The sequence below is a fragment of the Ranitomeya variabilis genome, chromosome 3 (genome assembly GCF_051348905.1).
Source record: "Ranitomeya variabilis isolate aRanVar5 chromosome 3, aRanVar5.hap1, whole genome shotgun sequence".
NCBI classification, from domain to species: domain Eukaryota; kingdom Metazoa; phylum Chordata; class Amphibia; order Anura; family Dendrobatidae; genus Ranitomeya; species Ranitomeya variabilis.
The window spans coordinates 305,630,490-305,655,155 of NC_135234.1; the positions used below are offsets into that span (position 1 = coordinate 305,630,490).

At 44.0% G+C, this 24,666-nt stretch overlaps 1 protein-coding gene across 2 annotated transcripts in view; it reads left to right on the forward strand.

The window, feature by feature from the left end:
- OPRD1 (opioid receptor delta 1) overlaps positions 1–24,424 on the forward strand; it is a 267,279-nt gene extending 242,855 nt beyond the window's left edge. For both annotated transcript variants that reach the window (XM_077295615.1, XM_077295614.1), the window contains 2 exons: positions 17,120–17,472; positions 21,372–24,424. In XM_077295615.1, the coding sequence (XP_077151730.1) occupies positions 17,120–17,472; positions 21,372–21,892 (874 nt within the window). In that variant the 3' untranslated portion in view covers positions 21,893–24,424. The remainder of the gene's footprint in view (positions 1–17,119; positions 17,473–21,371) is intronic.
- Positions 24,425–24,666: the final 242 nt, after the last annotated feature.

The following is a 24,666-nucleotide window of genomic DNA, read 5'->3' on the forward strand; positions in this document are numbered from 1 at the left end:
CCAGGGTTTGGCTAGTAACGATGGACAAACAGCAATCCTTGCGGTACATCCAGCAGATGGAGGGTAGGTTGGCGGCTCTCTAGCGCACAACCTCAGCTGTGGATGTTACCGCAGTAGCTGTTCAGGCTGCTAGCGTGGCTGCAGCAACCTTGTCCACTGCCACTCCTGTCCCAACCCTATCTCGCCTCCCGCTGCCAGAAAATTTTTCTGGTGATAGTAAATCTTGTAGGGGTTTCGTGAGCCAGTGCTCAATACATCTTGAGCTTCTGGACGCAAGTTTCCCCACAGAGCGGTCTAAGGTGGGATTTATTGTGTCTCTCCTGTCGGACAGGGCACTGTGGGAGCGTGGCGATCATGTGGTGCAGAGTGCTCCGTTGTTCCTGAGCACTCTGAAACAGGTCTTTTTAGGACCTCATGTCACCCATGATACGGCGCTCCAACTGTTGGCATTGACTCAGGGCTCGTCCTTGGTCAGCCATTTTGCTGTCCACTTCTGCACCCTAGCATCTGAGCTGGAGTGGTAGGATAAAGCCCTTATTCAGATATTTTGGAGGGGGCTGGCTGACCACGTGAAGGACGCTGTGGCCACTAGGGAGATTCCCGCCACACTGGAGGAGTTAATAGCTGTGTCCACTCGTATTGACCTCCGTTTTCATGAGCGGAGGTTAGAGCGAGCCCAGTGTATGCAGAGGTTTTGGCTGGCACCCACCTTTGCCAAATCTTTGGAATCTCCAGTCCAGGCCCCTGAGTCACATGAGGCCTTGGTAGTGTCACGAGCGGGATCTAAGTCCCGGACCGCTTGTGCACTCCAGGTTTGTCATGTTTGCCAACAGTCAGGACATCTTGCCACCAGATGTCCCCAGCGGTCGAGGAAACGTCAGCGTCTAGTGGTAGTAGGTGGAGGTACACTAGACAAGGCAACGTTTGCCTCCAAATTGTCCTTTAAGGGGACAATTACTATAGGCTCATTTACCCACTTGGTAGAGCTCTGCGTGGATTCTGGGGTGGAGGGCAAATTTATGTCTTCTGCCTTCGCCCAATGTCACGCAATTCCCCTGGTAATGTTAGCTCAACCAGTAACAGTACGAGTGGTAAATGGGTCGACACTGCCCTCACAGATTACACATCAGACCATCCCTTTTTCTCTGTCCATGTCGCCATCTCAACAGGAAATTATATCTCTGCTCATCATTCCTGAGGGAATTGATGAGGTCCTGTTAGGGATACCTTGGCTATGGTACCACTCTCCTCATATTGAGCGGTCAACAGGCAGAATTTTGGGATGGGGTGAATCTTGTAGGGTAGATATCAGAGGGAATGTGTTCAGGTTGCTACTACTGAGGTACCCGCAGATCTATCCTCTCTCTCCAAGCAATATTGGCCCTATGTGGACGTGTTCTCCAAACGAGCTGCGGAGACTCTTCCGCCTCACTACCCCTATGACTGTCCTATTGACCTCTTGCCTGGTGCTGAGCCTCCCAGGGGTCGAGTCTATCTGTTATCTCTCCCAGAGACGGAGGCAATGTCACAGTACATCCAGGAAAATCTGGCAAGAAGATTCATTAGGAAGTCAGTGTCACCTGCAGGGGCTGGGTTCTTCTTCATGCAGAAGAAGAATGGGGAACTACGTCCATGCATAGTTTACAGGGGTCTTAACGCCATCACCATTAAGAATAAGTATCCTATGCCCCTGATATCTGAGCTCTTTGAAAGGCTTCGGGGAGCAAGGGTATTTACAAAATTAGATCTGCGGGGTGCTTACAACCTGATTCGCATCTGTGAGAGGGACGAATGGAAGACGGCTTTTAACACCAGGGATGGGCACTATGAATATCTTGTGACGCCCTTCGGGCTCTGTAATGCCCCAGCCATTTTCCAAGACTTTGTGAACTGTAAAGCGCTGCGGAATATGTTGGCGCTATATAAATAAAGATTATTATTATTATTATTATGAACGACATCTTCCAGGATATGCTTTCCACCTCAGTCGTAGTCTATCTGGATGATATTCTCATCTACTCTCCAGATATTGACTCCCACCGGAGAGATGTTTGCAGAGTCTTCGACCTCTTACGGGCAAATTCCCTTTACGCAAAGTTGGAGAACTGTGTGTTTGAGCAGGAGTCCTTACCTTTCCTGGGATATATTATCTCCACCCAGGGATTGGCTATAGATCCTGCCAAACTACAGGCTGTGATTGACTGGCAGAAAATCATTCTCTTAAAGAGGTACAGCGCTTTATGGGGTTCATTAATTACTATTGCCAGTTCATTCCACACTTCTCACCTTTAGTAGCTCCCTTGGTAGCCCTCACCAAGAAGGGAGCAAATCCCAAATTGTGGTCTGAGGAGGTCTCCAAGGCCTTTCACTCTATTAAGTCACACTTCGCTAGCGCTCCCATCCTACATCGTCCCGATGTAGATAAGCCATTTATAATGGAGGTGGATGCCTCATCCGTTGGTGCTGGAGCAGTCCTCTTCCAAAAGGATGCTCAAGGTCGGAAGCATCCTTGCTTCTTCTTTTCCAAGACCTTCTTACCAGCGGAGAGGAATTATTCCATCGGGGACAGGGAGTTGCTAGCCATGAAGTTGGCCTTCTCAGAGTGGAGACATCTCTTGGAGGGGGCTCGTTTTCCCTTCCAAGTCTTCACAGACCACAAGAATTTGGTGTACTTGCAGACAGCCCAGCGGTTATATTTTCGCCAGTCCAGATTGTCCTTGTTCTTCTCCCAGTTCCATTTCACCCTCCATTTTCTTTCCGGGCAGAAGAACATTCATGCCGACGCTCTCTCTCGCTCTGTTGTATCATCTGAGGAGGAGGAAGAGGAGCCTCGGCTTATTGTCCCCACCGAGAGCCTGAGAACTGTGGCCCGGTTTCGCTAGAGTCTGTACCTCCGGGCAAGACTTTTGTAAAATCCAGTCTGCGTCCGGAGGTTCTCTCTTGGGCTCACTCGTCCAGGGTGGGTGGACATTTTGGGTCCAAAAGGACATCTGAGCTACTGGCGAGGACATATTGGTGGCCGCATATGGCTCGTGACATCGCAGACTATGCTCGGTGTTATGACCTGGTGGTTAAAAGGCAACATGGGACGAGCTCTGAGGAGGTGGTATCTTTACTGACCGCAGTTCCTAATCCTAACACCAACACTAGTAATAGCCGTGGGATGTTCCTGACTCTCCCTAGACACCTCGTCACAGCCTAAGAACTAACTACCCCTAAAGATGGAAACAGAAAGCTATATTGCCTCAGAGAAAACCCCCAAAGGAAAGATAGCCCCCCACAAATATTGACTGTGAGTGGAGAGGGAAATGACATACACAGAAATGAAAACAGAATTTAGCAAAGGAGGCCAACACTAATCTAAATAGACAGAATAGGAAAGGTCACTGTGCGGTCAGTATTAAAAACTAAAAATCCACGCAGAGTTTACAAAAATGATCTCCACACCGACTCACGGTGTGGAGGGCAAATCTGCTTCCCCAGAGCTTCCAGCTAGCCTGAATATATCATGATGACAAGCTGGACAAAAAGAAACACAACATGGGCTGAACAATAAGTCCAAAACAAATGGACAACCAAAGAACTAGCAAAAACGTATCTTTTGCTGAAATGGACAGGCCATAGAAGAAATCCAAGGAGAGAACTGAATCCAACCCAGAAAAACATTGACAGCTGGCATGAACTAAAGACCAGAGCCAGGTTAAATAGCAAAGCAAGGAGAGACTATCCGTGAAAGCAGCTGCTACAGCAAAACTCAAGGAGCAGCAATTCCACTCGAAACCACCAGAGGGAGCCCAAGGGCAGAACTCACAAAAGTACCATTCACAACCACAGGAGGGAGCCCAAGAACGGAATTCACAACAGTACCCCCCCCCCTTGAGGAGGGGTCACCGAACCCTCACCAGAGCCCCCATACCGATCAGGACGAGCCAAATGAAAAGCACGAACCAAATCGGCAGCATGGACATCGGAGGCAACAACCCAAGAATTATCCTCCTGGCCATAACCCTTCCACTTGACCAGATACTGAAGCTTCTGCCTCGAAAAAGAGAATCCAAAATCTTCTCCACCACATATTCCAACTCCCCCTCAACCAACACCGGAGCAGGAGGATCAACGGAGGGAACCATGGGCACCACATATCTCCGCAACAAAGATCTGTGGAAAATATTATGAATGGAAAAAGAAGCTGGAAGGGCCAAACGAAAAGACACCGGATTGATAATTTCAGAAATCTTATAAGGACCAATAAAGCGAGGCTTGAACTCCCCTACACAAAGCCGGGGACCAACACACCGACGACTGTTAGCAAAACGTTGAGCCTTTTCCTGAGACAACGTTAAATTGTCCACCACATGAGTCCAAATCTGCTGTAACCTGTCCACCACAGAATCCACACCAGGAAAGTCAGAAGGCTCAACCTGCCCTGAAGAAAAACGAGGATGAAAACCAAAGTTACAAAAGAAAGGTGAAACCAAGGTAGCCGAACTAGCCCGATTATTAAGGGCAAACTCGGCCAACGGCAAGAAGGTCACCCAATCATTCTGATCAGCAGACACAAAGCATCTCAAATAGGTTTCCAAAGTCTGATTGGTTCGCTCCGTTTGGCCATTTGTCTGAGGATGAAATGCTGAAGAAAAAGACAAGTCAATTCGCATTGTAGCACAAAAGGACCGCCAAAACCTAGAAACAAACTAGGAACCTCTGTCAGACACAATATTCTCCGGAATGCCGTGTAAACGAACCACATGCTGAAAAAATAATAGAACCAAATCAGAGGAGGAAGGCAACTTAGGCAAAGGTACCAAATGGACCATCTTAGAAAACCGGTCACAAACCACCCAGATGACAGACATCTTCTGAGAAACAGGAAGATCAGAAATAAAATCCAAGGAAATATGCGTCCAGGGCCTCTCAGGGACCGGCAAAGGCAAAAGCAACCCACTAGGACGGGAACAGCAAGGCTTAGCCCGGGCACAAGTCCCACAGGACTGCACAAAAGAACGCACATCCCGCCACAAGGAAGGCCACCAAAAGGACCTAGCAACCAACTCTCTGGTACCAAAAATCCCAGGATGACCAGCCAAAACTGAACAATGAACCTCAGAAATTACCTTACTAGTCCATCTATCAGGAACAAACAGTTTCCACACTGGACAGCGGTCAGGTTTATCAGCCTGAAACTCCCGAAGCACCCGCCGCAGGAGAGATGGCAGAAAGAATCACCCCCTCCTTGAGAATACCAGCCGGCTCAAGGACTCCCGGATAATCAGGCAAAAAACTCCTAGAGAGGGCATCAGCCTTCACATTTTTAGATCCCGGAAGATACAAGACCACAAAATCGAAACGGGAGAAAAACAGAGACCATCGAGCTTGTCTAGGATTCAACCGCTTGGCAGACTCAAGGTAAATCAGATTCTCATGATCGGTCAAGACCACAACGCGATGCTTGGCTCTTTCAAGCCAATGTCGCCACTCCTCGAATGCCCACTTCATAGCCAACAACTCCCGATTGCCGACATCATAATTACACTCAGCAGGCGAAAACTTTCTAGAGAAGAAAGCACACGGCTTCATCAAAGAACCATCAGAACTTCTCTGAGACAAAACGGCTCCTGCCCCAATCTCAGAAGCGTCAACCTCAACCAGAAAAGGGAGAGAAACATCAGTCTGACGCAACACAGGGGCAGAAGTAAAACGATGTTTAAGCTCCTGAAAGGCCTCAACAGCCGCAGAGGACCAATTCATCACATCAGCGCCTTTCTTCGTCAAATCGGTCAGAGGCCTAACCACACTGGAAAAATTAGCAATGAAGCGGCGATAAAAATTAGCAAAGCCCAAAAATTTCTGAAGGCTCTTCACAGATGTGGGTTGAGTCCAATCATGAATGGCCTGGACCTTAACAGGGTCCATTTCAATAGCCGAGGGAGAAAAAATGAACCCCAAAAAAGAAACCTTCTGAACTCCAAAGATGCACTTAGACCCCTTCACAAACAAAGCATTAGCACGAAGGATCTGAAATACCATCCTGACCTGCTTCACATGAGACTCCCAATCATCGGAAAAAAACAAAATATCATCCAAATATACAATCATGAATTTATCCAGATAATTCCGGAAGATATCATGCATAAAGGACTGAAACACAGATGGAGCATTAGAGAGCCCGAAAGGCATCACAAGGTATTCAAAATGGCCTTTGGGCGTATTAAATGCTGTTTTCCATTCATCACCCTGTTTAATACGAACCAGATTATACGCCCCTCGAAGGTCGATCTTGGTAAACCAACTAGCCCCCTTAATCCGAGCAAACAAATCAGAAAGCAAAGGTAAAGGGTACTGGAATTTGACCGTGATCTTATTGAGAAGGCGATAATCTATACAGGGCCTCAAGGAGCCATCCTCCTTGGCAACAAAAAAGAACCCGCTCCCAACGGTGACGAAGACGGGCGAATATGCCCCTTCTCCAAAGACTCCTTTACATAACTCCGCATAGCAGCATGCTCTGGCACAGACAGATTGAAAAGTCGACCCTTAGGGAACTTACAGCCAGGAATCAAATTAATAGCACAATCGTAGTCCCTATGAGGAGGTAGGGAACTGGACTTGGGCTCATCAAATAAATCCTGGAAATCCGACAAAAACTCAGGAACTTCAGAAGAGGGGGAAGAGGAAATTGACATCAAAGGAATATCACTATGTATCCCTTGACAACCCCAACTAGTCACAGACATAGATTTCCAATCCAGCACTGGATTATGTACCTGTAACCATGGAAATCCCAGCACAACTACATCATGCAAATTATGCAACACCAAAAAGCGAATATTTTCCTGATGTGCTGGAGCCATGTACATGGTCAACTGTGTCCAGTACTGAGGTTTATTCTTGGCCAATGGCGTAGCATCAATCCCCCTTAAGGGAATAGGGCTCTGCAAAGGCTCCAAGGAAAAACCACAGCGTCTGGCAAATTCTAAGTCCATTAAGTTCAGGGCAGCGCCTGAATCTACAAATGCCATAACAGAAAAGGACGACAATGAGCAAATCAGGGTAACAGACAAGAGAAATTTAGGCTGTACAGTACTAATGGTAACAGACCTAGTGACCCTCTTAGTACGCTTCGGGCAAACATAAATAGCATGAGTAGAGTCACCACAGAAAAAACACAGCCCATTCTGATGTCTGAATTCCTGCCATTCTGCTCTAGTCAAAATCCTATCACATTGCATAGGCTCAGGACTCAGCCCAGAGGACACCGCCATATGGTGCACCACCTTGCGCTCGCGCAGGCGCTGATCAATCTGAATGGCCAAAGACATTGATTCGTTCAGACCAGCAGGCGTGGGGAACCCCACCATAACATCTTTTAGGGCTTCAGAAAGACCCCTTCTGAAAATTGCTGCCAGGGCATACTCATTCCATTTTGTGAGCACAGACCACTTTCTAAATTTCTGGCAGTATACTTCTGCCGCTTCCTGACCCTGACACAGAGCCAGCAAGGTTTTTTCTGCCTGATCCACAGAATTAGGTTCGTCATACAGCAATCCGAGCGCTTGAAAAAATGCATCCACATTGAGCAATACAGGATTCCCTGGCTCAAGGGAGAATGCCCAGTCCTGCAGTTCTCCACGCAGCAAAGAAATGACAATCTTCACCTGCTGAATGGGGTCACCAGAGGAACGGGGTCTCAGAGCAAAAAGCAATCTGCAGTTATTTTTAAAGTTCAAAAATTTAGATCTATCCCCAGAAAACAAATCAGGAATAGGAATTCTAGGCTCCAGAACCGGAGTCTGAACAACATAATCTTGGATACTCTGTACCCTTGCAGCGAGTTGATCCACACGCGAGAACAGACCCTGAACATCCATGTCAGCGCCAGAATCCTGAACCACCCAGAGATTAAGGGAAAAAAAAAGACAAAACAGGCTGCAAAGAAAAAGAAAAAAATGACTCAGAACTTTTTTTCCCTCTTTTGAGATGCATTCAACACATTGCGGGCCAGCTGTACTGTTATGACCTGGTGGTTTAAAGGCAACATGGGACGAGCTCTGAGGAGGTGGTATCTTTACTGACCGCAGTTTCTAATCCTAACACCAACACTAGTAATAGCCGTGGGATGTTCCTGACTCTCCCTAGACACCTCGTCACAGCCTAAGAACTAACTACCCCTAAAGATGGAAACAGAAAGCTATCTTGCCTCAGAGAAAACCCTCAAAGGAAAGATAGCCCCCCACAAATATTGACTGTGAGTGGAGAGGGAAATGACATACACAGAAATGAAAACAGAATTTAGCAAAGGAGGCCAACACTAATCTAAATAGACAGAATAGGAAAGGTCACTGTGCGGTCAGTATTAAAAACTAAAAATCCACGCAGAGTTTACAAAAATGATCTCCACACCGACTCACGGTGTGGAGGGCAAATCTGCTTCCCCTGAGCTTCCAGCTAGCCTGAGTATATCATGATGACAAGCTGGACAAAAAGAAACATAACATGGGCTGAACAATAAGTCCAAAACAAATGGACAACCAAAGAACTAGCAAAAACTTATCTTTTGCTGAAATGGACAGGCCATAGAAGAAATCCAAGGAGAGAACTGAATCCAACCCAGAAAAACATTGACAGCTGGCATGAACTAAAGACCAGAGCCAGGTTAAATAGCAAAGCAAGGAGAGACTATCCGGAAAGCAGCTGCTACAGCAAAACTCAAGGAGCAGCAATTCCACTCGCAACCACCAGAGGGAGCCCAAGGGCAGAACTCACAAAAGTACCATTCACAACCACAGGAGGGAGCCCAAGAACGGAATTCACAACAGCTCGGGCGTGTGTCTCTTGCGCCAAGAACAAGTCTCCTCGACAATGGCCAGCTGGGTTGCTTTACCCCCTGCCGGTGGCAGAGAGGCCCTGGGAGATGGTTGGCATGGATTTTGTGGTGGGCTTACCCAAATCTCGTAGCTGCACCATTATTTGGGTGATCACCGACCATTTTTCCAAAATGGTGCACTTGGTGCCTCTTCCACGGCTACCTTCTGCACGGGTTCTGGCAGCATTGTTTATTAAACATATCTTTCGCCTACTCGGTATGCCGGACAAAATTGTCAGTGATCGGGGTCCCCAGTTTGCGTCTCGGTTCTGGGGAGGGCTTTGTCATCTACTCAGCATTGAGTTGAATCTCTCTTCAGCATATCATCCCGAGACGAATGGCTTGGTAGAGAGGGCCAACCAGACCCTGGTCACATATCTGCGACATTTTTTGTCAGCTAGGCAGGATGACTGGGCATCCTTGCTACCGTGGGTGGAATTTGCGCTAAACCACGCCTTAGCTGACTCCACTGGTCAGACCCCATTCCTCCTTAATTACGGCCAGCATCCGCGGGTTCCTGTGCCTATGCCCGTGTCTTCCGCTGACTCCAGGGTAGCAGACTGGGCTGTGGAGGCACAGGACATTTGGGACCACACTCAGGATGCCATCCAAGCCTCCAAGGAGAGAATGAGGTCCTCCGCCGATGCACATCGGCGCCCTGCTCCGACCTTTGCTCCTGGCGACTTGGTGTGGCTCTCCGCCCATAACATCAGGCTGCGAGTTGAGTCCACTAAGTTTGGACCTCGCTACTTGGGTCCCTTCAAGGTCCTCGAACATGTTTACCCTGTGGTCTACCGTCTGGCCCTTCCTCCATGCCTAGGCATCACTGACACCTTTCTTGTGTCCCTCCTGAAGCCCGTATACTTGTCCTGGTTTTCTGAGTCATCTGCCGGGACATCGGGTTCGTCTACGGACGATTACGAGGTGAACGCTATCTTGGGGTGTAAGGTGGTATGTGGTAAATAATTTTATTTGGTGGACTGGAAGAGTTTTGGCCCAGAGGGCAGGTCCTGGGAGCCTGCTGAGCACATTCAAGCTCCACAGCTCATTGCTGCCTTCAAGTGTAGCGAGGTCCAAGGAGGGGGGGTAATGTTAGGTGTCGAGTTCCCGCCTCTGCACAGGGGGAATCTCGAACCATCTCCGCTGCGGTCTCCCATTCTTCTCCAGCCACAGTGGAGTCTGCTCAGTGGAGACATCAGTCCCAGCATCTAGCTCAGGCTGATACTGGACGACTGGTTACTACTGCCCTTCCGGGCTCTGTCCTTGTAGCCAGCAATGTTCAGCATAGAGCAGGTCTTTCTGGGACTAAGTCCTGCTTTTCATATACTGAGCATGTCCAGGGTAGGATCTCTCGTTGGAGATCAAGGGTCACATGCTTAGATACTGCAGCAAATCCCATTGGTCCTCTAAGAAGGTCCTGAAAGTGCTCAACTACTGTAGCAGCCTCCCATTGGTCCTTCTGGGAAGGTCCTGTACTCGCTGCAGCTATAAAAGGTTTGCATGACCGCACAGCCATACACTAGTGTACATTTGAAAACATGTGTGTGTTGATGTGTGCAAGTCATTCTTTAAACATCCCCCTCCCTTGTGTATGACTGCTCGCATAAGGTGGATGTCTGCTATCTAGCGCCCGGCTGAGCTATCAGCACAATAACACACAAAACAGCGTCTAAATTGCTGTGACCATCAGTGTGGCGCCGTGCGCTATTAGAGCGCTTTCCTTACCCAAGTCTGGGTGGTTAGTGGCATCCGCCAGAGTGGCACAGTACGCACTCTTGTGCATTTAACCCCTTCATGACCATGGGATTTTTCGTTTTTCCGTGTTCGTTTTTCACTCCCCTCCTTCCCAGAGCCATAACTTTTTTATTTTTCCGTCAATTTGGCCATGTGAGGGCTTATTTTTTGCGGGACGAGTTGTACTTTTGAACGTCATAATTGGTTTTACCATGTCGTGTACTTGAAAACGGGAAAAAAATTCCAAGTGCGGTGAAATTGCAAAAAAAGTGCAATCCCACACTTGTTTTTTGCTTGGCTTTTTTGCTAGGTTCATTAAATACTAAAACTGACCTGCCATTATGATTCTCCAGGTCATTACGAGTTCATAGACACCTAAAATGGCTAGGTTATTTTTTAGCTAAGTGGTGAAAAAAAATTCTAAACTTTGCTAAAAAGAAAAAAAAAAAATTGCGGCATTTTCCGATACTTGTAGCGTCTCCATTTTTCATGATCTGGGTCGGCTGAGGGCTTATTTTTTGCGTGCCGAGCTGGCATTTTTAATGATTCCAATTCGGTGCAGATACGTTCTTTTGATCGCCCGTTATTGCATTTTAATGCAATGTCGCGGTGACCAAAAAAACGTAATGCTGGCGTTTCGATTTTTTTTCTCGTTACGCCGTTTAGCGATCAGGTTAATGCTTTTTTTGATGATAGATTGGGCGATTCTGAACACGTCGATACCAAATATGTGTAGATTTGATTTTTTTTTTATTGATTTATTTTGATTGGGGCGAAAGGGGGGTGATTTAAACTTTTATATATTTTTTTTTTTTTTTCACATTTTTTTTAACTTTTTTTTTTTTACTTTTGCCATGCTTCAATAGCCTCCATGGGAGGCTAGAAGCAGGCACAGCATGATCGCCTCTGCTACATAGCAGCGATCTGCTGTTCGCTGCTATGTAGTAGAAAATCAGGTGTGCTGTGAGCGCGGACCACAGGGTGGCGCTCACAGCTACCGGCGATCAGTAACCATAGAGGTCTCAAGGACCTCTATGTTTACAATGGAGAAGCATCGCTGACCTCCGATCATGTGATGGGGGTTGGCGATGCGATCATTTCCGGCCGCCCGGCCGGATGCGGTAGTTAAATGCCGCTGTCTGCGTTTGACAGCGGCATTTAACTAGTTAATAGCAGCGGGTGAATCGCGATTTCACCCGCCGCTATTGCGGGCACATGTCAGCTGTTCAAAACAGCTGACATGTCCCGGCTTTGATGCGGACTCACCGCGGAGCCCTGCATCAAAGCAGGGGAGCTGACATCGGACGTACTATCCCGTGCGATGTCAGTAAGGGGTTAAGTTACTTTCTCAGTTATTCTGTTACCCCAATTGTGGTGTCGAGCGCAAGAGGTCTACACCAACTCTAATCCTGTGTCCTGGGATAGAGTTCTGTGATTCCTTGCTTACGCTCTTTGTGCGGTACCGCGGCCCTGTGACGCAACAGGGTTCGCTTCCTTCGCACAGGGTGAAGTTAACCCATGTGTGAATCCTCTTTGTACCGCCATAGAGTCCTTCATTGCTCAGCAGCAGGTTCCATCTCTGCACGGTTGACCCAGGACTGCAAACACACCTTATACCATCTCTCTAATTATTTGGTGCGTTCCGCTCGCCCTAACACTCCATACCCATGATCTAATTCTCTAAAGAGATTGTTTATTTTCTATTGTACTCTAAATACACTGACAAGGATTTGTCTCTCCTTCCCAGCATTGTGTTTTATTTACACAATTGTATTTCTAAGGCATTTTTTGTTGAAACTACTGTACATCACATATTGCATATACATGGGTGAATATATATTCACTCTTATTCTCATTTTTGATATACCATATATACTCGAGTATAAGCCGACCCGAGTATAAGCCGACCCCCCTAATTTTGCAACAAAAAACTGGGAAAACTTATTGACTCGAGTATAAGCCTAGGGTGGAAAATGCAGCAGCTACTGGTAAATTTAAAAAAAAATAGATACCAATAAAAGTAAAATTAATTGAGACATCAGTAGGTTAAGTGTTTTTGAATATCCATATTGAATCAGGAGCCCCATATAATGCTCCATGCAGTTCATTATGGCCCCATAGATGCCCCATATAATGCTCCATGCAGTTATGGCCCCATATAATGCTCCATGCAGTTATGGCCCCATAGATGCCCCATATAATGCTCCATGCAGTTATGGCCCCATAGATGCCCCATATAATGCTCCATGCAGTTATGGCCCCATAGATGCCCCATATAATGCTCCATGCAGTTATGGCCCCATAGATGCTCCATATAATGCTCCATGACGTTATGGCCCCATAGATGCCCCATAAAATGCTCCATGCAGTTCTTTATGGCCCCATAGATGCCCCATATAATGCCCCATATAATGCTTCATGCAGTTATGGCCCCATAGATGCTCCATATAATGCTCCATGCAGTTCTTTATGGCCCCATAGATGCTCCATACAGCAATGTGCCACATGTAATGCTGCTGCTGCAATAAAAAAAAAAAATCACATACTCACCTCTCGTCGCTGCTCCTCAGCGTCCCGTCTCTCCGCACTGACTGTTCGGGCAGAGGGCGGCGCGCACACTAATACGTCACCGCGCCCTCTGACCTGAACAGTCACTGCAAGAGGACGAGAAGACGGAGCAGCGCCCGGCAGATGGAACGCAGACAGGAGACTATGAAATACTCCGGCGCTCCTGACGCTGTCCCCGCATGTCCCATGGTACCGCAGCTTCTTCCTGTAATGAGCGGTCACCGATACCGCTCATTACAGTAATGAATATGCGGCTCCACCCCTATGGGAGTGGAGTCCATATTCATTACTTTAATGAGCGGCACCACGTGACCGCTGAATATAGGAAGAGCTGCAGTGCGGGAGACCATGGGACAGGCTGGGACAGCGTTAGGAGCGCCAGGAGCAGGTGAGTATGCGACAGTCCTCTCTCCCCCTCACCCGCCGACCCCGCCGCCGACCATGACTCGAGTAAAAGCCTAGAGGGGCACTTTCAGCCCAAAAATTTGGGCTGAAAATCTCGGCTTATACTCGAATATATACGGTATATGCCTTTTGGTTCCTTCTTTTTTAGGAAACACAGCCTATCATATGTATATAATTTCATTATGAACCACCCTCATAATTGAATGTCATGTATCTATGGTGATTATATATTTATTGTTTGTTATATATTTTCTTATTTAGAATGCACCCTTGATAAAGGCTAATTAAGCCGAAACGTTGGGATGTTCACTTCTGCTAAAAAATTCTCTTCTGCTTATCCTTGGCTGTGAAATCCCGGATTTGAATTTGATGAAATAAACCTTTTTTCAATTGCAACCTGACTTCTCTACTTAATGTGTGCCCGAGGTTACTATATGAACTTTAATGAGGGAGAGCTTGCCTACCATGTTTAGCAATATGACATTTTTAACTTATTCTGACTACGTTTTTGTGATACATCTAGTGTTATATATATATATATATATATATATATATATATATATATATATATATTTATATGAAAGGGAATCTGCCTCATTTTTCGTACATAAGCTGCAGCTAGCGCAATCAGGGGCTTATCTACAGCATTCTATAATGCTGTAGATAAGCCCCCGATGTAACCTGAAAGATAATAAAAACAAGTTAGATTATACTCTCCTGGGGGGGGGGCAGTCCTGTCCGATGGGCATCGCGGTCTGGGTCTGGCACCTCCCATATTCATGCAATAACATCCTCTTCCTTGCTTCGTGTCACAGCTCCGGTGCAGGCGTACTTTATCTGCCCTGTTGAGGGCAGCAAAAAAAGTACTGCAGTGCACAGGCGCTATGCTTCACGGAACTTTCCCGGGACCTGCGCACTGCAGTCCTTTGCGCTGCCCTTAACAGGGCAGATAAAGTATGCCTGCACAGGAGCCGCGACAGGAAGCAAGAAAGAGGACGTCATTGCATGAAGATGGGAGGCGCCGGACCCAGACCGCGATGCCCATTGGACCGGACCACGCCCCCCCCAGGAGAGTATAATCTAACTTGTTTTTCTTATCTTTCAGGTTACATTGGGTGCTTATCTGCTTATCAACAACATTACAGAATGCTGTAGATAAGCCCCTGATGGCGGTGGCCGCAGCTTATATATGAAAAATGAGGTGACAGATTCCCTTTAATATTGACCCTATGGTAATTTTAGATGTCATAGATAGATGATATCCTATATTCTAGCATGAATAAATGGTTATATTATACTTAAACATCTATTTATGCTTTCCATAAGAAAGAAAAAAGAGCCTACAATTCCCAAGTATAGCTATCAATATTAAATAAATAACAAATGCCATGAAAATATATTATAGAAAAGTTTATACAAAGCTTTATTAGCACATCAAGTACAAAAAACAGGCAAATACGTATAAACAATAAAACCCAACAATACTGGACAGGTAGGTTTAAATGATGATGCAAACAAGCAGTGATAGGCTATCCATAATACAGGGGTACTTAACCAATAACATCATATACTAATGTTAGAAAAATACATTTCACCTCAAGAGAATTGCGTGTGAGAACAAGAGCATGTGAGGGACATTAAGGCAGCTCAATCTGCTGTTGACGTAGCCTCCTTGAAAACGATCCCTCGACATTTCAGGTTGCGCCATGCGTGTAACCCGGACTTATTAAAAGTCCGTGGGATTGACCGTATACATTGTGGGATCAGAGGCGGTGATCTCAAGCGTAAGCTCACGCAGCTTGAATGCCGTTGGATCATCACATTAGATACTATGACCCCTCTAGGGTTAAATGAACAAATTAGTTTCTCCTCCGTTTTATAATCCGGTGTGTCTGTTTTGGGGTGACCTGTTCCACATTCGGCGGTGATTCCATGGGTGTCTTACTGCAGTCTTTTATTTTATTATTTTATCTAATATGTGTGTTTTTTTTATGTCCTCCTCTTATTGTCTTTTATTAGAATCCATTATATTGGATAAAGTGCATTCATGTTTATACCATGCCATCACCTACCTATGACCGGCTATCGTGGGGATAACTGACGCCTTTCTGATGTAATCTTCACTTTCATGTGATTAAATGCAGCAGGAACGGTTTTGGACTTCCATTTGCATTGACTACTTATTATTTGTAATGCTTGCATTGTGTTATTTATTACTTTTTATATTTATACATTGGTTATTTATATTTATATTTATATTCATATTTTCTTCTCCCCCTTTTTTCTGTGATATGTGGGCTCTGTTCAATTGTATATACGGCGCCTTATCCTGGCCTGTTGCCCTGATCCAACATGGCGTCTGAGCTATTTCCGGCCGCGGGCTGCGCATGTGCGCGGTTGACTCCTCCCTGCATTGTGCGGGGCGTCTCTACGTGGCGATCTATTTACCATCTCCATGGGAACTCATCCCCATGATGCATCGCCTCGTGACGCCGGACATGATGCTGGGGAGGGGTGTGGCTCCGCTCCCATGCGCTCGATAGACGTGGCCGGATATACTCATATCAGCCATCGGCAATTGGCTATCCAGTCTAGAATGGGATATATAAATCTTTGGCTGGGCACCTCTACACACTGCCCCCTGAAGAAGCGGCGGCGAAACACGTGTTGGGGTATCTGTGCAGTGTTTAGTGCTGTCCTATGGGTGAGCATTTACTTTCTCAGCGTCCTTTTCTGCCTCCATACTTGTTCACATATTACAGGTTGGTATTGTGGTTACTATACCACATTGTACGTACTGAATAAGGAATAGGCTAATTGCTATTATATGGAGCTCACCCATTTTGTATACTTCTTTACTAGGGATACTCACATGTGTATTTTTCTAACATTAGTATATGATGTTATTGGTTAAGTACCACTGTATTATGGATAGCCTATCACTGCTTGTTTGCATCATCATTTAAACCTACCTGTCCAGTATTGTTGGGTTTTATTGTGTATACGTATTTGCCTGTTTTTTGTACTTGATGTGCTAATAAAGCTTTGAATAAACTTTTCTATAATATATTTTCATGGCATTTGTTATTTATTTAATATTGATAGCTATACTATATTGCTCTTTAGAGAGTTTTTCCTATGAATATGGTCTTTGCATGTTATCAGTTCTAGCATGTATTTATTATCTATTTATGCTTGATAGCATAGGTGGTAACTTTAGGGTCCTTGTTTATATTCCTTTAACTGATGTATACAGTAGAATATTTTATATTTGGATATCTATATATTTCATGATATTATAACCCCACATCCTGTAAATCTTATTCTTATTGAGGATAATTTTTCCCATACTGATTTTATTCTTGAAAATATGTAATAAATAAAGATTGGATATTTTATTAAAATAGTGTAGTTGTGTGTCTTATATGTAGATTCTATATTTCAAGTAGGTACACAACGTTTTGTATACCTTATTGTATGTGTTAGTCAACGTGAATTGTTTATAATGTAGCATATTACCCAGATGTTCAATCTCCTTATATCTTGTAGATACACCAAAATGAAGACAGCAACCAACATTTATATCTTCAATCTGGCGCTGGCAGATGCCCTAGCTACTAGTACCCTACCTTTCCAGAGTACCAAGTACCTTATGGAGACCTGGCCATTTGGAAAAATCCTCTGCAAGATAGTTCTGTCGATAGACTACTACAACATGTTTACCAGTATTTTTACCTTAACTATGATGAGTGTTGATCGCTACATTGCCGTCTGCCACCCTGTTCGTGCTCTGGACTTTCGCACCCCATTTAAGGCAAAAGCTATAAATGTATGCATCTGGATTTTATCATCTGTTATTGGGGTGCCCATTATGGTTATGGCAGTTACCAAGACAAATAAAGGTAAGTGGGTGCGAGGAATTATGTCTTATAAATATTACCTACAGTAAGAGCAAGAAATAAGTGTTACACAAAGTTGTAGGCACTATAGGCATTAAAGAGACTCAAAAGATTATGAGCCTCTGGCCTTTTCTAAATAAATAATTATGTGGTTCAAGAAACAGCCATCATTCAACTGTTATTTTGCAGCATAATATATTATGCACATGTATAGTGTGTGACCTTTTCACAGTACAGATAGAGATGCACTAAGGAGAGCTCTGCATATTAAACTAGTTGTTAATATCATTCACACATATTTGGAAATGAGGAATAATGTTAGACTTGGGTGCCTGGGGTCTTATGATTTATCTGATTTAGGGCCCCAATATTCAGATATAATGATCATTGGACTAGGGATGTTTTTTCGGCATAAGATACATTAGCCATATACAATGTCATACCAAAGTATAGGCTAATGCAGGATTGAATTATACAAATTTACCAATATAACCAATAATACCAACACACAGTACAGTGCCCATATGGTGGATAGATACCAGTATATCAGGCATTACTGGTCAGTCATCAGTCATAGGCAGAATACATAGCAAATAGTAGTCCTGTCTGTCCTCCTGCCATATCCGTTTCCGTAAATCCATGTACTCCCCAAAAACTAACTATGAAACATATTTTCTTAAAACTCACCATTGTGCGGTTCCTTTACTATTTCAACTAAAAATATATGAATAAATGTTACCATCTCTCTTGTTAAAGGTTTGCGTTTCTATATAGTCTGACAATGTTCATTTATCGCCCTCAGCATCAGACTATTAACAAAGAAAAATGGTTGCATCAATTGTCAGTTAGGCTTTGGCTACTCACAAACTTTCTGTAGATTTAATGATTTTGGTTCAACTATTGAGTGACAGCTGCAAGTTACAAGGTTGCCGCACCTCATTATGGCCTGTACTGCAGCCATAGCTCAATAAGTCAACTTAATTAGTTGTGCTACAGAAAGTACCTATTCATACAATTCTGGGAGGAATAGCAGAGAAATATCACAACACAAGAACTGATATATTAACATTTGTATTGCTTATTTCTCATTCACACCCAAGCCCAGACTCCTTAATGCATTCAGCACCCAGACTAGAAAAAAAAAGATTCAGGTTGCTTACCAAAGTGTTATACTCACTACAAAGAACAGAACCATAACACACTCCTAGATTAACCAGACCAAAAAACATACTCTCAGCATCTCAGCGTCTGATATACTTACTGCTTCTCGGTTCTCTTTGATTTATACTTCCAGCATTGCTCAAGTTCCTAAAATCGAACAGCATCTGGTTGTTGTATTCACCCCCCCCCCCCCCACATACACACACACACATCAAAATTCTGTATACACCATGCTTCCTAGAGAATGTCCTGAAACTAACCAGCATCTGATAGAACAATTGTATTGACAATCATTCTGTCCCCATCTTTCTTCAGCAGACTGTGTAAAGAGCAGGTAAATAAGTGTCCAACAAATTTGTTTGTTTAATGGTCTAAAATCAGCTTGTGTAAATACACCCTAAATGTTTCTGTGTGACAGTGCAATATGTTAGAATTTGGGATCCTTTTTAATTTTGCCTAGCGCTTCACTTGACCTGTACCTCATACAGCTCTGGCAAAAATTCAGAGACCACTGCAAAATGTTCAGTTTGTCTGATTTTTCTCTTTATAGGTATATTTTTGAGCAAAATGTAAATTGTTCATTTATTCTATAAACTTCTGACAACATGTCTCCGAATTTCCAAGCAATAAATTTTGTTTGTTTTTTCTAAAAAAGAGAAATTATCAAAATAAAAACAAATAAACAGTGCTTTCAGACCTCAAATAATGTAAATAAAACAAGTTCATAATCATTTAGAAACAACAACACTAATGTTTTAACTCAGGAAGAGTTCAGAAATCAATATTTTGTGGAATAACCATGATTTTTAATCACAGCTTTCATGCGTCTTGGCATGCTTTCCACCATTCTTTCACACTGCTTGTGGTACAAAAACTTAAGCAGTTCTAGCAGTTCTTGATTACATTCCAGAGGTTTTCAATGGGGTTCAGATCTGGAGAATGGGCTGCCAATGACAGGGTTTTCATGTGGTGGTCTCTTAATTTTAGCCAGAGCTGTATATTATGTATATTTTTTGCACTTCTATTTTTCAGGGTGCAGCCAGGCCCAGCATTTTTGGCCTTGTAAACTGTGGTGTCAGTTCACATGGGATGCACTTAGATGACGCTAGTAAACACACCTCATGACAACAACAAATCACAGTAATAATAGTAAAATAAAAATTAATATACTGTGAAATTTCCTATATGGACTTAACAGCGGGAACAAAGTCGCAAGAACTTTATCCACCAAAGAAAAACCACGACAAAAGAGTCCCAAGTATAATTTAAGTAGTACATATAAATTTAATAAATGATCAGATAAAAGATGACAAACAAGTGGAAAGGGAAGGGAGTACACCCACTAACACATGTCAAAAGATACTACGGACACTCACAGGACAAAAAATAATCATCAACAGGGTATGCAAAGGCAAGTAAGGACATCTGATATTGTTAAATGTAGATGTAAATATTGCACTGTTCCAATACTGCCTGACAGATATAAAACCTGGTGGTAATAAGGTGTGAAATATAGGTAAAGAGGGGGCCACATAAAAGCCACATAAGAAGACAAGTATAATTACCCGTATAATACCAGGGACAAGTCCAGGAGTGCCTTTGCATACCCTGTTGATGATTATTTTTTGCCCTGTGAGTGTCCGTAGTATCTTTTTGACATGTGTTAGTGGGTGTACTCCCTTCCCTTTCCACTTGTTTGTCATCTTTTATCTGATCATTTAATAAATTTATATGTACTACTTAAATTATACTTGGGACTCTTTTGTTGTGGTTTTTCTTTGGTGGATTTAGATAACGCTAGGCAGCCCGCCTGATCTAATAGTATGGACATAACTAATAGGCTGTTAACCAGGTACTATGCATTACCTGTGTGTGACCAACGCCCTATACAAGACACTTTTGTGCAATCAGATACGGTACTAAGCAATCATCCCCTCCATGGATTGGTAGGCCGTAAGTGGTTGTCTCTTCAGTATTTTGCACCTGTGTTGCCAACGTCTTTACTACATGGGTCCGCTGCATCCAGGGAGTACATTGAATATTATCAGAAATTGACTTCTCCATCATGTGTTCCAATTGAGCTTTTTTTGTGAATGTTGGACTACCACAAGATACGTGTTTTTTATACTAAAGTCACTGAAATTGTGAGTTGTTGCCATTACCTTGCGGTAAATGTGTTAGGCCAGTCATTCATAATAGTATTTAATATTTTTCCAAGTATTCTCACATCGGTGATGAAACCTATTATAGTTCAAAAGTGTTCAAAAACCTTGGAAATCACTTTGTAACAATTTACAGATTTGCAGATTTCTGTAAAGTGTTATTTCGCAATGCTGCTGACATTGCCCTAAATTCTGGCATATTGCTTTGTACAAGCAGTAAAATGACTAAATATTTCCTCTCCTACTTTCATGGTACAGTTAAAATCCATTAATACCACAAAATAATATATAGAGGACAATTATTTCGGAATTGCTGCTACTAAAGTTAGTGTAACCATTACATTTTAGTGAGCAGTTACTTTTTCCTGTGAGTGATGCAGATATTTTGTTACTTTGCAGTAATCATTCAGACACTGCGTTATGTGTTTATGAATGTTCCTTTTATAACGAACCAATGTGCAATAATAGGAGATATTTTGAAGGAGCCTGGGAACTTTTTTAAAGCACTGTTTTTTCTACAATCGGTACAATTTACCACTAATATTAATGCATTAATATTGTTTTCCTTACTCTTTACAGCTGGCACAGTTTTTTGTACTCTTCAGTTTCCTCGCCCAGACTGGTATTGGGACACTGTTACTAAAATCTGTGTCTTCATTTTTGCTTTTGTGGTGCCAGTCATGGTGATTACAGTATGCTATGGTTTAATGATTCTCCGACTTCGTAATGTTCGCCTTCTGTCTGGCTCAAGAGAGAAAGATCGTAACCTTAGACGCATAACCCGTATGGTTTTAGTTGTGGTGGCTGCATTTATCATCTGCTGGACACCCATCCATATATTTGTAATTGTGTGGACCATGGTGGAAATTGACAAAAAGAACCCCTATGTGATAGCCAGCTGGCATTTTTGTATTGCCTTGGGATACACCAATAGTAGTTTGAATCCAGTTCTCTATGCCTTCTTAGACGAAAACTTTAAGAGATGCTTCAGAGAATTCTGCCTTCCCTTCCGATCCCATTCTGAGCAGAGCAGCTTCAGCCGAGCCCGTGATCAAGTGTCTACCTGTGCTCAGTCACCTGCACCAGAAAAGCCGGTATGACTAGACATGGATGGTCGACGGAGAGGATCCCGAGGCCGAAGAGGGGAAGATTTAAACTCAGAAGTTACTCAGGTTACTAGTATGACAGAATTTTTGCAGGAAGGACTCCTGCTTACTTCTGAAAAAGGTTCTCTTGAGTACTAGGCTGTCATATTACGCAGATCCATTGTTCTTGGAACTGAATACAATTACCAATAGATTTGACAATCAAATCTTCCACAAATGGATCCTAAGTGACTCCAGAAATATGTTGCAGCTGGAGGACTAAATCTCTGGGTACTATTGATATTGCTACCTAGGAATCTTCCAAAAGTTGAAAACTCTACGTGCTGAACTTACATGGTTTTCTGAATAAAGAGAAGCCTAATATTATGGGTCTAGTGGTGATGTTTGATCTAATGACCCTCATTTCTTTTTAGTGTAGTGCATATTTTCCATATCTGAAAAGAGAAAGATTATATAATATCTCATATTGCTTAAGACTTGTACAGTATAAGAAAAGACAATGGATTTCGTCATGTGTTTGTCCATAAAAATTAACATAAGCCTGCTACGATTGCCATATTTCAAGGAAAAAAATGGAAGCCAGACAATGAAGAAGCGCATATTTGACAAATCATAAGATGAAAACAGGACTTTAAGTATGCTATGTACAAAAGGTTTGGGGTACATATCCATCGATTTCTCAGAAAAGAAGCAATAATCAACTTAGAAACAAAGATGGCCATTTAAATGTTTTTTTTTCCGTCAAGAAAGCTGAAAACTGTCTGCCATACAAGACTGTATTAAAACGTTGGAATATTGCGATATTTATAACCTAATATTGGATGATAGATCTTTATCGTCCATATGTGTCAACACTTTGCAGAGTGTTAAGGGGTTGTGTAAGAAATGTTTAGCACTAGATTTGATTACTGAGGTCTGGTACTTGGTGATCTGTATTGTGTCTCTTAAAGGGATATTCTTTGGATATGTTGGTGCTTGTTTATGTGTAGATGCTATATTTGTGTATATTTCCACTACATACACACATACATTTGCAATATTTACTGACATTTGATGATGTTGTTACCTTGAAACAATGGCTGCATATACTTTGTATAAAACCTTACAGAGTGCATTTAAATCAATGGTAGCAAATCAAATTTTCTTTTTCAAATCTTACACATAATTTTCTTTATCATATCTTACGCAGACCAAAATAAACTGAGGACATTAAAGGGAAGGTACCGAGTTTGTAGATCATAAATAAATCAATGTAATTTAGCATAAGCTGCTCTTATAACCAAGTTTTGAATGCATGTGAAACATATTTCGTGTGTTATATGAGTTTAAAGAAGGCACTGGGGGCTGACATCTTGGTTTCACAGCAGTAGCACAACACTATCGGTGTCATAATACGGCACCCCATGGCCATAGGAGATAACAGACGGCTGCTGACCCTATCTCTAACATTGCAGCAGCATCAGCAGTGACTGGGCACGCCTCTGTGGGCTGCACAATTCACTGCTGTAGGTGTGACTGGCCGCCATTTTAGTATAGCCCAGTGCTATCTGCTGAGATCCACTTACTCTATCACAGGACAGAAGTGCTCACTGGAGACGTACTATGGAGAGTGGGGTGATTTACCTCCATGCTCCTCTGTCCTGTACTCCAGGCACTGCACTGTGCGTCCTGAGCAGACATCTTCTGCTCCGGCTCACACGCTGCCCTGTGTCCTTCTCCTGCTCTGTCTCCACCTCCCCACCCACACACAGTCCCGGTGATCTCCGGTAAGTTGCACTCACAGCCTGCAGAGAGGGAGCTGACACCTGGAGAGAGCAGGACAGCTGACAGGACAGTGGGTAAGGTGGGGGGATGGCAAGGATGTTATTCACACAACAGGAGAGAAGTAGCATGCCCACAGCAGGGATCATATATCCTTCCCCCATATATCTCTTCTGCTATCTCCCATAATTCAGCACACTGCTCTCCTGAAATACTCTGTGCTGCAGTCACCCTGTTCCTTCGCCCATATATCTCCCTCTATGACCCTGGAGGTGACTGTCTCTCCCCATGGGGCTGTCTCTCTCCCCATGTGTTGTCTTCATCCTCCTGTGCCTGTTCGCTCTCGCTCCTATGCACTCCTCTCCCCCAGCAGTCACACACAAAATGGCGCTGCCCTGTGATGCTGCTCTTCATTCTGCCCCAGGTATACTAGACCACCCAAAAGGGGAGGGAAATGGTGATGTCAGCTGTTACTGCCACAATTTTCCAGCTAACAGTAAAGCTGGTAAGTCTCACTATAGCTGCTTGAGGTCTAAAACGGAAAATGCTCCTTCTAGTGGTAAATATATATATTTGTAAGAAAATATATAATATTCTTCATATAGAAATGTTTGAAAACATTGCATTAATAAATTTTATTTACTATTTTAACCCCTTCCTGACATCCGACGTACTATCCCGTCGAGGTGGGGTGGGCCCGTATGACCGCCGACGGGATAGTACGTCATAGCCGATCGGCCGCGCTCACGGGGGGAGCGCGGCCGATCGCGGCCGGGTGTCGGCTGCATATCGCAGCTGACATCCGGCACTATGTGCCAGGAGCGGTCACGGACCGCCCCCGGCACATAAACCCCCGGCACACCGCGATCAAACATGATCGCGATGTGCCGGCGATGCAGGGAAGCATCGCGCAGGGAGAGGGCTCCCTGCGGGCTTCCCTGAGCCCCCCGCAGCAACGCGATGTGATCGCGTTGCTGCGAGGGTCTTACCTCCCTCCCTGCCTGCTC